Source organism: Misgurnus anguillicaudatus, chromosome 11, assembly GCF_027580225.2.
Source record: "Misgurnus anguillicaudatus chromosome 11, ASM2758022v2, whole genome shotgun sequence".
NCBI classification, from domain to species: Eukaryota; Metazoa; Chordata; class Actinopteri; order Cypriniformes; family Cobitidae; genus Misgurnus; species Misgurnus anguillicaudatus.
Window position 1 is genome coordinate 31,228,069 of NC_073347.2, and position 13,150 is coordinate 31,241,218.

Here is a 13,150-nt window from a genome sequence, read left to right on the forward strand (position 1 = left end):
AACCCCATATTCCTGCTTTTCCGCACACACGCTCAGTGTGACTTATGTGATCATTTCTCAATCCCAGTAACAAGTTGTGAAAAGCACCGTAGCAATTAGCCGCAAGCTGTCCGTGTGTCAGCAAGTTTAAAGGCAAACGCGACACATGAGCTCGTATCTAGAAGGAAACACGATGAAATCATTAACACATTAATAAACACATGATATAATCAAAGCTGTATCGAGGACAGAAACCGCATCTGCGCTGCAGAGAGGCCGCTGTCTGGACACGAGCGTGCGACGGCATGCCGTGAGTCCCGACCCTGAGAAAAATGGCAGCGGTAATTGAACGCCGCTGTTTCCACGTGGGGTTAAATGAGCCGTCGCTGAGCACTGCGTCTTAATGAGCCCTGTGTGTTTACAGTACCTGCATGACTCGGGTAACATTTTCGCCTCGTAATGTTATCTGTGCCTCTTCAGGGTCTTTGCCAAGTTTTGGTAATAATTTTTTGACGACCAATACTTGAAGTATGCTTTCATTATGAGAAATGTAGTGGGACTGTACTGTGTTGCACGCATTTGTGCAGCCTATTTGGGTAGTCATGAGATTGTCTGGTTACTGGTTTCCTGCTTGTATTATCTGCTGTTGTTGTCATGAAGTAATAAGGTCACTATATAACTCAGGGTGGAGGAATGTTAACTAGCCTTCAGCCTGACAAACAGCCTGCTGCTGTCCGCTCGGCAGACAGCACACAGACGCATAGCACGCCAACAACACGGCCGGGGAAAGCGAGACAAACAAAGACCGACAGAGAGAAAGGGGGTACCATATGTTTGTGATTTGGGCCCATGCCTCTTTCACTGGCTTCTTGTGTGTGTTTGCCTTCACAGTGGCACAGGCACAGTCATTAGGCTGTCCGACGGTGCGACCTACGGGTCAAGGTGACGCCATTTCCCTCGCTAGGGTCATGGCTACATAAACATGCCTGAGACTTTTACTGTGAAACCATTTCAAGGCTGTATGTGGATTGGTTCAATTTGAAATTAAGCATGTACAGACCCTGCTCGCTTCAGAGGGCAGATCACTTGAAATGAACACTGGGCAGTTGCAACAAACCCTTAGGGTCAGATCACCAGTAGTAAGGATTGAATGGGTTTTATCACAGAGCGTTTTCCTAGGGCATTTGCTTCAGTACATTTCTTAGGAACATATAGTTATCTTGATTAAATTATAGCAGATTTCATGCTTATTCCTGTTGAAATCGCTGTTTATGGTTTTAATGTATTTGAACTTCTGTGTTATTTAAAGGGACACTTTTTTTGAAAATAGGCTCATTTTCCAGCTTCCTTAGAGTTAAACATTTGAGTTTGATATTACGCAGCCCCAAAAATAGTCCCCTTGGTAACTTTCAATAGCTAGGGAATATTTTCGGGTGCTCCGTAATATCGTTCCCCTGCTGCAGCCATGGTACGGCAGTAAAGTCCTTGATTATTACGCCAGAATGAGAGTATAGTTCCGGCCTAGAAAATCACAACTTTTTCCGTCTGTCTTAGTACACGATGTAACTACAGAAGAGTCAAGTTTTAAATAGGAAAAATATTGAAACTCTTTGGTATTTTTAGCGCGATGCTAATGGTCTAATCAGATTCAATGGATTGTGCTAAGCTATGCTAAAAGTGGTACCACCAGCCTCTGAGATCAGCGGAATGGATTCCAAAACTGTACAAATCAAATGTTTAACTCTAGGGGAGCTGAAAAATTTGCCTATTTTCAAAAAAAGTCTAGTGTCCCTTTAAAGGTGCATTGTGCAACTATTAAAAGGATCTCTTGACAGAAATGCAATATATAATATACATAACTTTTTATTAGTGGTGTATAGAGACCTTACATAATTAACTGTATTGTTTCTATGACCTAAGAATGAGCCATTTTTACATTTACATTTGCTTTTATCCAAATCGACTTACAATTGTTATATGTCAGAGGTCGCATGCCTCTGGAGCAACTAGGGGTTAAGTGTCTTGCTCAGGGACACGATGGTGTGTCACAGTGGATCCAGACCCGGGTCTTTCACACCAAAGGCGAGTGTCTTATCCACTGCACCATCACCACTCATTTTTATCTACATAGTCGCCGACATGTTTCTATAGTAGCCCTAAACGGACAAACAGAGCGCATTTCGTCCCTACGTTGTGATGTTTGTCTCGCCCCTCCACTGTGATTGGATGGCCAAGTGAGAAGTGACATTTTTAAACTCTGGGCGCTCAGCGTTCAGCTTGGAAAAAAGTGCCAGCTGCTGGCGTTTTTGAAAAGCGTGGCGCTTTCATTGGAAACAATTGAAAACATACACCGGCCGCTGGCGTAAACGCCTTGTTGTGCACGCCCCCTTAAACAACATATTTCTGATCAACTGTACCATAACATTTGTTTCTTAAAGGAATATTCCATTTTCTTAAAAGAAAAATCCAGATAATTTACTCGCCACCATGTCATCCAAAATGTTAGAGGCTGGACACACCAAAACTTTTAAACGTGGCTGAAAACGCCTTGAGGACGCCGAATGCCAGCTGTTTTTCAGCTGAGTGCCAGCTTTCTTCAGCTGCGCTTTGGTAGCTGTGCTGCGAGCCGGTTGGTTGCTGTGGTAATGTCCCGCCCCTCCTCCACTGTGATTGGGCGGCCGTGAGAAAACTGACATTGACGAGCGGAGCTTTTCTCCCAAAGTTGAATCTCTTTCAACTCTGGACGCTCAGCGCCGGGCGCGGAAAAACCGCCGAGCGCCGGTTTTCAGCGCGGAAAAAACCTGCTAGCTGCTGGCTTATTTGAAAAACGCCGAGCTTACATTGGAAACAATTAAAAACATGCGCCGGCCGCGAGCGTAAAAGCGTTGGTGTGCACGCCCCCTTAATGTCTTTCTTTGTTCAGTCGAGAAGAAATTATGTTTTTTGAGGAAAACATTGCAGGATTTTTCTCATTTTAATGGACTTTAATAGAGCCCAACATTTAATACTTAACTCAACACTTAAAGGGATAGTTCGGCCAAAAACGATATTAAACCCATGATTTACTCACCCCCAAGCTGTCCGAGTTGCATATGTCCATCGTTTTTCAGACAAACACATTTTCGGATATTTTAGAAAATATTTTAGATCTTTCTGTTGATTAAATGTAATGTTACGGGGTCCAGCAATAGTCCACGACCTTCAAGTCCAAAAAAAGTGCGTCCATCCCTCACAAACCAAATCCAAACAGCTCCAGGATGACAAACAAAGGTCTTCTGTGGGTAATCCGTGCGGAGTTGTTGTAGAAATATCCATATTTAAAATGTTATTAACGTTATAAACTACCTTCCGGTAGCGCCGCCATCTTAGACTCAGGAGAGAGTATTAGTGTACGCACTTTTCTTAGTGACGTATGACAAATTCGGAGGGCGGGGGCACAGAGCAGCAGCAGAGAAACTCTGTACGCTGCGTAAGCTCTCATCCTGAATGCGCATCACTCTAAGATGGCGGCGCTACCGGAAGGTAGTTTATAACGTTAATAACATTTTAAATATGGATATTTCTACAACAACACCGCACGGATTACCCACAGAAGACCTTTGTTTATCATCCTGGAGCCGTTTGGATTTAATTTGTGAAGGATGGACGCACTTTTTTGGACTTGAAGGTCGTGGACTATTGCTGGACCCCGTAACATTACATTTAATCAACAGAAAGATCTAAAATATTTTCTAAAATATCCGAAAATGTGTTTGTCTGAAAAACGATGGACATATGCAACTCGGACAGCTTGGGGGTGAGTAAATCATGGGTTTAATAGTTTTTGGCCGAACTATCCCTTTAACAGTTTTTTTCAACAGAGTTTCAAAGGACTATAAACGATCCCAAACGAGGCATAAGGGTCTTATCTAGCGAAACGATTGTCATTTTTGACAAGAAACAAAAAAATGCACTTTTAAACCACAACTTCTCGTCTAGATCCGGTCGTGATGCGCCAGCGTGACCCCACACAATACGTCATGATGTCAAGAGGTCACAGAGGACGAACGCGAAACTCCTTCCCAATGTTTACAAGTGTGTTGAAAGAGGACCGTTCCGACGTTGTTGTATGTCAACTGATACTAATTAATGTCTTTGTGTCAGTTTATTGTTTAAAATGGTCTGCAAATGTGCGTTTTATATATGTAACACGTGACCTCCCTACGTCACTACGCATTTACGTTAGGTCGCGCTGGACCGGACCTAGATGAAAAGTTGTGGTTTAAAGTGCATTTTTTTTCTTGTCAAAAATGACAATCGTTTCGCTAGATAAGACCCTTATGCCTCGTTTGGGATCGTTTATAGTCCTTTGAAACTCCGTTGAAAAAACTGTTAAGTGTTAAGTGTTGGTGTCCTTTAAAGTCCATTAAAATGAGAAAAATCCTGTAATGTTTTCCTCAAAAAACATAATTTCTTCTCAACTGAACAAAGAAAGACATCAACATTTTGGATGACATGGTGGTGAGTAAATTATCTGGATTTTTCTTTTAAGAAAATGGAATATTTCTTTAAGCTCAGATTGCACTAAAAACACCTTTATCAAGGTTGTTTCAGTGACTGCACATGCTCACAGGTTGTCAAGCGCCTCATGTGACTGTATAGAACCCCTGCCCGGTTCTGGTTAGAAGGGATACAGCTATCGCCAAATCTCGAGAGATGTTGGGTTTAGGGTTAGGTTTGGGGTAGGATTACAATAAAAAAAGTGGTTCTGGCTAGAAATGATTTGCGACCTAAATCCTGTGAAATGTTCGGTTTACGCCCAATTCAGCCTGCAATGCGGCTAGCAGTAGCAGAGCGACCCAATCTCATTAGTTTCAATTAAAGCTTGCCGACTTCTGGCGGCACGAGCGAAAAGGTCCATTGGCGACTGTCTGGGCGTGTCCAGCGACGCAAGAAAGTTACGAAAATTTTAACTTTATGCAAATTATGAGCGATTTTCGAGAGCGACTACCAATGGGAGCGAAGCAGTGGAGTTCATGTCATCCTTCTCTCGTCAGTTAATGGAGTGGACGGTACTCATTTGTGTATGACAACCGGATTAAAAAAAACGCCTTATTGAAAGAGACTGGCGGTCTACAGAACGCGTTTCTTCCCTACATTGTCTCAGACGATGCATGATTGTCCGGTGCTGGCTTCTATATGGATTTTGAAAGTGTGGGTCAGCTGTTGGTTGCAATTCACAATCTTACCACTAGATACCGCTAAAATGTACACACACACCACTTTTAATGCGTGTCTTGGTACCAAAAACTATATTAGAATGAAAACCCCATCTCAGGTTATAAAATGATTCCAATGCGCCACCCAGAATCACATCATCATAAATGGCAAAATTACCTCCCTCCCTTATTGATTGTATGCACACTTTACTTATGGTCATTTGAGAAGAAAATGGGATTTAGTTGCCCGCTTTTGTTTAAAATGCCCCCTTGAATAATGTGTACTTTAAGAAATACCTGCGTTTCATTAAAACATCACTGAAGGAAAGGAAAAAACATGTCTAGAACATCATTATGAATGAAAGATGGGTGGCTGTCAGGTGGTGGTGAGAGCTTAACTTTCTTTAATCGGCTCTGTGCTGCCGACGGGTCAGTTAGTGTGACAGACGTGCCGTTGAGTCTGGTCTGGTTCTGACAGAAACGGGGCTCGCCCTGTCAAACTCATAAGACTTACTGGTGCTCGGCACATGTGGTGCTAAAAGCCAGGCTTTGAGAAAAAAGACCCGTGGCTCTCAATTTCATCGCAAGCCCTTAATCATCACTGTTAGCCGCTTTATGAAAGCGCCTTCATCTCGACCGGCTGTGTGTGCTTAAGACTGACAGCTAGTTTGAACTGTCAACCCATTGGACGTGCACGGCAAATGAAAATAAGTAAAGTATACATGTGGAATGTGGTCTTCGCTGGGGGAAATGAGGGGTTTACTGTAAAACCTTTTCAGGTGGTAGAGGGTCCGTTATGAAGCGTAGCATATGAGCGTTGGAGCGAAATGTTATTTTTAAAAAGCCACTTTCCACGGTCAGTGTGTTTGGAGCAGTGACTAGCGTTTGTTATTTTTCTGTCCGTGAGTTTGTGTTGGTTTTAATTTGAAGGTCAGTGGCACGGTGCAGTACTCCGATGGCTTTTAGGCCAAACGGATTGGCCGAGACGCTCCCCCGCTATTGTGATAACTAGCTGCCTTCCTGCAGGGCTAAGCGGACCCAGATGGGCCAAGGGGCCCGCGGAGAGATCCTGTTACGCTGCGCCCCCTCCCGCTGAGCTTTTTGAAGTCTCATTGGTGCAATAGAGTGAATAAAGCACCTCCTCGATAAACCACATGATTGAAAAAAGTGAGCATGAAGGTTTGAGAGGGATATATGATCTCGGCCAGGTAACGTTTTTTGGGGTTTTACTGCCACTCAAAACGGCGCACGTATTTTCAGGCGCACATAAAAGCTTTCATCTTCAGACACAACAGTAGTTGTGTTTTTTTGGGGGGCCTCTGCTGTACCTGATTTACGTACACTTTTGCTCACAGAGGGTAAAACCGGGCCCCAGTACCCGTCTTGCCCGTGTGAAGATTGATTTTGTTCATTTGAGGATTTTTATTAAAATGCCTCTTCTCATTTATGCGTGCCGACAGTGACGTCCTGCTCTACAAACACACACCCCAGCTCTCAGTCACATTTGGGAATGATTATCAGGCTACTGTACACAATGAGTTTTTCAGCAAGCACACATTGTTCAAGCATTGTTTCCCTCTTTTGTACATGTATGTGCACACACAAAACATTGAAATTAAGTAGAGGTGCATGATATTGGCTGGCATTGAGCAGAAATACTTAAAGTTATTGCGGAGGATTTTATTTTTTCCGGGTGGATCATCAAGACTATTGGTCCTCCTAGTTGTCAATCAGGAGTGTTGCCAAATTGCATTTTTTTAAAAAGTGCATTTTTCTAAAATTTGAGAAAATCCTCCGCTACACCTTTAAATAAAAATAAAAAAACGTACGACATGTTCCACTTTTCAACTCGCCGCCATCATTCATGTCCATGTTTTTTGTTTGTTACTTAGATTTTAGTGAAGTAACATATACCCAATCACAAGTGAGCAGTGTTGGCAACGTTACTTTAAAAAAGTAATGAGTTATAGTTACTAGTTACTTCTCAAAAATAGTAACTGTTACATCATTATAAAAGTAACTAATTACCAGGCAAAGTAACTATTGCGTTACTTAAAAACGTTATATTTCAAATAACTTGGATGCCCCCAATATAAAATTTGTTAAATGAATGAATTAGACACTAGAGAAACCATTAATTCTCTAACACACACACACACACACCAATCATCATCAGTTATGTGTCTCTCAGCCCCCAACACATACACACACACACAAGAGAAAAACATTGCCTGTCTGGATGAGAGAACCTACACTGGTGAAAATCGCTTTAGTGAGATTAATTATAGTAACGCGAAGCATTTATTGTCAATAACCGTAACTGTAGCTACGTTTACATGGACACATTTTGCCTCCATCGGATTAAAATCCTTCCGATTAATAAATCCTAATAAATCCTATCATAGCGTTTACATGAACACTTAATAATGTGATCGGATTGATGTGCGTGTTTATATGACACAAGATTTACATCAGATTTGATCATTTGACATGCGCACATTGCACAAATATAGTTTCACGCTGTTTCAAGATTTGCTTTGTGCCTCAGCTGATTATAAAGCAGCAGCAAAAACACCCAGTCACGTGTGCCCAAAAAGCGTATTTTACTTCACGCAGTGCTGCAGAGACCGTTCGCGAGAGCGAGTCCAAACACACGCGTTTGTGGATCAGAGAATTAACCATGGACTGACCGGACAACACTGTCTTGTATCACTTTATGTGGAATTGAAAGGATAATAGGAACAAGATTAACAAGACAATCACTTCTTGTGACTTCCTTCAACAAAACAAACTCAAATATTTGCGTCACATGTCATCACGGCAATTCTACGTCATTGCACGTGGGAATATGCTCAACACTCCCGTCCTGCAGGTGGCGGAAATGCGCCTTTCAGTGGGTTTACCAACCGCCATTAAAAAAAGAAAAGATTGCACATGCGCAGAGCGTCCCAGTTTCAGTTATCCATCCGATCAAGTGTATACATGTCCTTTTGAGCGGATTACAAAAGGTATAAACCACCCCTAACAAGCGGATTAGATTTTTAATCAGATTGGCACTTTTTAGTCCGATTGAGGTGTTTACATGGAGCATTTTTATTCAGATTGATCATTTAAACGGATTACAAATGTCCATGTAAACGCAGCTAGTGTTATAACGGGGGAAACAGTAATTTATTTGATTACTCGTTACTGAAAAAAATAACGCCGTTAGTAACGCCGTTTATTTATAACGCCGTTAGTATCATCACTGCAAGTGAGCGTTTTAAGGTGAAGGATATTTCGCACACGTGCGTCTGGTTGAGCTTGAAAGTCGAAGGACAGGAGTGGGAACAGCGTAGACCTGTCACTGCGTCGTCTCAAATGAAGTGCTGCGTCGGCAGTAGCGATCATGCTTTTGGGTATTGCCAATTAAAATATTAAAGCTCAAGAATTCGCATAACAGAATTACTCACATACTGTTTAAAATGTATGTGTGTGCTTGCCCATTTGACGCGTGTGACCATATTGTCGCATCTCAAGAACTGACATATTTACGCAAGAAAACAAAAAAATCACCTGATTTTCCACATAAACACACAAAGTGTATATGTACTTATTGTACTATTATGGTGGATTCACACCAAACGCGGGTAGAGGGAGCAAAAAACGCGCTATTCGCACGTAGTTGGACGCTTAAAGATTTTAAGTTTAATCGCTTCATTCGCGCGTGAAATTCTAGTCATATGAGACATTCACGTGGAAATTCGCATCATGGGAGGGGCTTCTGCGACTCCGCTTGCTTCCTGTTATTACGTCACTACTAGAGCAAGCTCCTTATTGGTTAAAGCGTGCCGATTTTCTGCCAAAGTTCAGATTTTTCAACTCGCACGTTTCGCCCTGGCAATGCTCAATTCGCGTGATTTGCGTGTCTATTCGCGCCATTCGTGTGAACTAGACGCGCGAATGAGCCGGATTCGTTTCTACCACGCCGCGATAAAAGCGCTGCGAGACCTCCAGACTAGTCTAAATGCGTCTTTACATTGACTTAACATTGAAATCACTCGCGCTTGACACCTCTACCGCGGCTGGTGTAAACACAGCATTATGGTCTCTGTTTCTTATGTCAATCAAACAACGGACAAAGAAAAAAGCATTCATGAGACAATTTTACTTATCTACTGAACCCACTGATCTAAATAAATGTCTAGATTGAGCGTCTATCGACAGCCCTGTTTCCCTCACTTTAAAGATGTCGGCTACGCCACTGATTAAGTGTTAGGTTTGGGAATAGGATTATGATGAAAACAGCGCTCATCTGGCGAGATTTCACAAAATTTTGGTCGTAGCTGTATCCCTTCTAGCCACAACCCCCCTGCCCCGGTGCATCATTAGTCAATTGATGATTGGCTCTTGCGTCACCAGAGCGGCCATGTTGACCGTTGCATCGTCCCCTATTCAGTAGTAGGAGTGCCAATCTTGTTATATCGAATATCTTTGGTGACATATTTGGTGATTCTTTGCTTTATACCATTTTTGTAAAAAAATACTTTAGTTATAATAACCGTATTTATCTATATTTCATATTTAGATTGCTAATAGATGCTGATAAAAATGTATACCACTTTGCATATAGCATCTTCCAAGTGCATAAATGTAGATTATCTTTCTATGTTTCTCTTATTATCTCTCTCTCTCCAGGCCGAGACAGCTCCTGATGGTCCAGATGTGGGCTATGGCTCATTCCATCAGCAGTATTGGCTGGATGGCAGAATAATAGCCGTCGGGGTGCTGGACATCCTTCCTTATTGTGTGTCGTCCGTGTACCTCTACTATCACCCGGACTTCTCTTCGCTCTCATTGGGCACTTACTCCGCTCTCAGGTGTGTTTACTAACTTAAAAATCAAAGACTTACTGTAGCTGTGCTAGGTGTAATATAGACTCAATGAAACCGACTGTAGACGTGATTAAAACGGTCTAATCAATTCCAGATGAATCCCCCTACATTTTTTCTCCTTGAATATCCTGTTTCACTCAAAAAACGTCAGATTATAGAAGTGTGAGTCTTGCTTTCAAAAGACAACAGCATGTCTTACCAAATGATATGCCCAAGGTTACAGCCTAGTGTGTCTCCTGGTCTTTCACACATACATGTTGTTACAAATGGCTTTCTCACCTGATTAAGTTACACTTTACAGAAGGTCCCAGATGTGTTTATGTGTGTGACTATGTGTGTTATGGTGCGCTGTGGATGTTGGGAGGCCCGGGAGCATAATTTCACACATACAAAGAAATAAAAAGAGAGTTTGTGTAGGAAGAGCATGAGGCAGAAGTGGAGATTGGGGTCTGGGGTCTGTTGTATTCAGAGCAGCTGGTGTCAGTGTCTTTGTGCTGTTGTATGTCAGTGTGATTGAATGGGACTGTCTGACTTCAGGATGTGGCACTGTTCAGTAATACATTTCCATGCTGTGTGGATAGTAAAAATAATGTCTGTTAAACAATACAATCAACAAAGTTTGTCTACTGTGAACCTCAAGTGAGATGGATGTTAATTTTAAAAGGATAGATCAGCCAAAAATAAAAACATTTTGTAATAATTTACTCATCACACATGCTGTTCTAAACCTGTATGATTTTCTTTATTCTGTTAAACACAAAAAAGATATTTTGATAAATGATGGTAAGCACACAGTTGATGGTACCCATCTTTCACAGTATTTGTTTTTCCTACAATGGAAGTCAATGGGTACTGTCAACTGTCTGCTTATCATCAATTATATATTTAAATAATTTTGCTAGTGTTCAACAAAATAAAAAAACCCATACATGTTTAGGACAACATAAGGGTGAGTAAATGTTGGTAAAATGTTAATTTTTGGGTGATTTATCCCTTTAACACCAACATCAAAAGAGGACTAAACATTGTATTATATTTTGCATAATACAAAACATCCTAAAAAAAAAAACATCCCCAAATTCTCATTACTGTTATGTGTTTAGATTTATTTGTTTATTTTCTTTTTTGTAACTTTATTTTATTTAGGGAATTTTGACTTATTCCATATGCATAATTGTTCTATATTTTTCTAATGTTTCATCCTACCTATATTAGTTCTTTTTATCACCTCTCAAATTCACCCACCTAAAGGATTATTAGGAACACCTGTTCAATTTCTCATTAATGCAATTATCTAATCAACCAATAACATGGCAGTTGCTTGCTTCAATGCAATTAGGGGTGTGTTCCTGGTCAAGACAATCTCCTGAACTCCAAACTGAATGTCAGAATGGGAAAGAAATGTGATTTAAGCAATTTTGAGCGTGGCATGGTTGTTGGTGCAAAATCTGCTCAGTTACTGGGATTTTCACGCACAACCATTTCTAGGGTTTACAAAGAATGGTGTGAAATGGGAAAAACATCCAGTATGCAGCAGTCCTGTGGGCGAAAATGCCTTGTTGATGCTAGAGGTCAGAGGAGAATGGGCCGACTGATTCAAGCTGATAGAAGAGCAACTTTGACTGAATTAACCACTTGTTACAACCGAGGTATGCAGCAAAGCATTTGTGAAGCCACAACACGCACAACCTTGACATGGATGGGCTACAACAGCAGAAGACCCCACCTGGTACCACTCATCTCCACTACAAATAGGAAAAAGAGGCTACAATTTGCACGAGCTCACCGAAATTGGACAGTCTGATGAGTCTCGGTTTCTGTTGAGACACTCAGATGGTAGAGTCAGAATTTTGCGTAAACAGAATGAGAACATGGATCCATCATGCCTTGTTACCACTGTGCAGGCTGGTGGTGGTGGTGTAATGGTGTGGGGGATGTTTTCTTGGGACACTTTAGGCCCCTTAGTGCCAGTTGGGCATTGTTTAAATGCCACGGCCTACCTGAGCATTGTTTCTGACCATTTCCATGGCTACTTTCAGCAGGGTAATGCACCATGTCACAGAGCTCGAATCATTTTAAATTGGTTTCTTGAACATGACAATGAGTTCACTGTACTAAAATGGTCCCTACAGTCACCAGATCTCAACCCAAAAGAGCATCTTTGGGATGTGGTGGAACGGGAGCTTCGTGCCCTGGATGTGCATCCCACAAATCTCCATCTACTGCAAGATGCTATCCTATCAATATGGGCAACCTTTCTAAAGAATACTTTCAGCACCTTGTTGAATCAATGCCATGTAGAATTAAGGCAGTTCTGAAGGCGAAAGGGGATCAAACACAGTACTAGTATGGTGTTCCTAATAATCCTTTAGGTGAGTGTATGGTTTCTTAAAAAACACCAAATTTTAATCAAAAACTTGAGATAATTCCATTTCTGAGGACTTTTGATAGAAATCAGATTCAGAGCGATCCTCAAAAAATTCACGGACATACAGTAGTTTGCTCTAGTTGCGGAAGTCACCTGGTGGATAATAACGGTATTGCAGAAAGCCGGAAATACTCGTCATTGGCAGGGAAGCGGGTTTTTTTCTTAGTTGACAAATGAACTCGTCAATGGCGGGGAAAGAGATAAAGGTAAATCTCACAATTTTTTTTTATTTCTCATTCTCATTGTTTACATTTGAAGGCACGTCTGGAAATGTTCAGTATATTTGACCAATAAAAGTTAGACATTGGGTTGTGTAGGCACTGGAAATATTGTCCACACATCTCCCTATTGTCTCTGGTTGAGTGTGTGTGTGTGTGTATGTGTGTGTGTGTGTGTGACATTAATATTAAGCAGACGTTCTGTCTGTTGTGAACGCTGGGGTATAATTGGCTTGTGTAGGGGTGTCACATCACTGAAGAGGAGATAATAGGGGCTTCAGCCGGCTGCCAGAGCCAAGCGGGTGGGGACTGGGGGTCCGAATAAGACGGGGGGATCTGCCCTGTCTTTCTCTCCCTCTTTCTTTCTCCATCTTTTTTGTGAATGAGTCCCTTGGCCTCTACTTATCCGTCTTTCATTCATGGAGAGCTAGGCTTTGTCACCAGGGGATGGGA

At 41.7% G+C, this 13,150-nt stretch overlaps 1 protein-coding gene across 5 annotated transcripts in view; it reads left to right on the forward strand.

Moving 5' to 3' along the window:
• The window catches only part of LOC129416752 (arginyl-tRNA--protein transferase 1), a 123,386-nt gene that overhangs the window by 50,414 nt on the left and 59,822 nt on the right, over positions 1–13,150 (forward strand). For all 5 annotated transcript variants that reach the window (XM_073873528.1, XM_073873527.1, XM_073873526.1 and 2 more), the window contains one exon: positions 9,855–10,036. In XM_073873528.1, the coding sequence (XP_073729629.1) occupies positions 9,855–10,036 (182 nt within the window). The remainder of the gene's footprint in view (positions 1–9,854; positions 10,037–13,150) is intronic.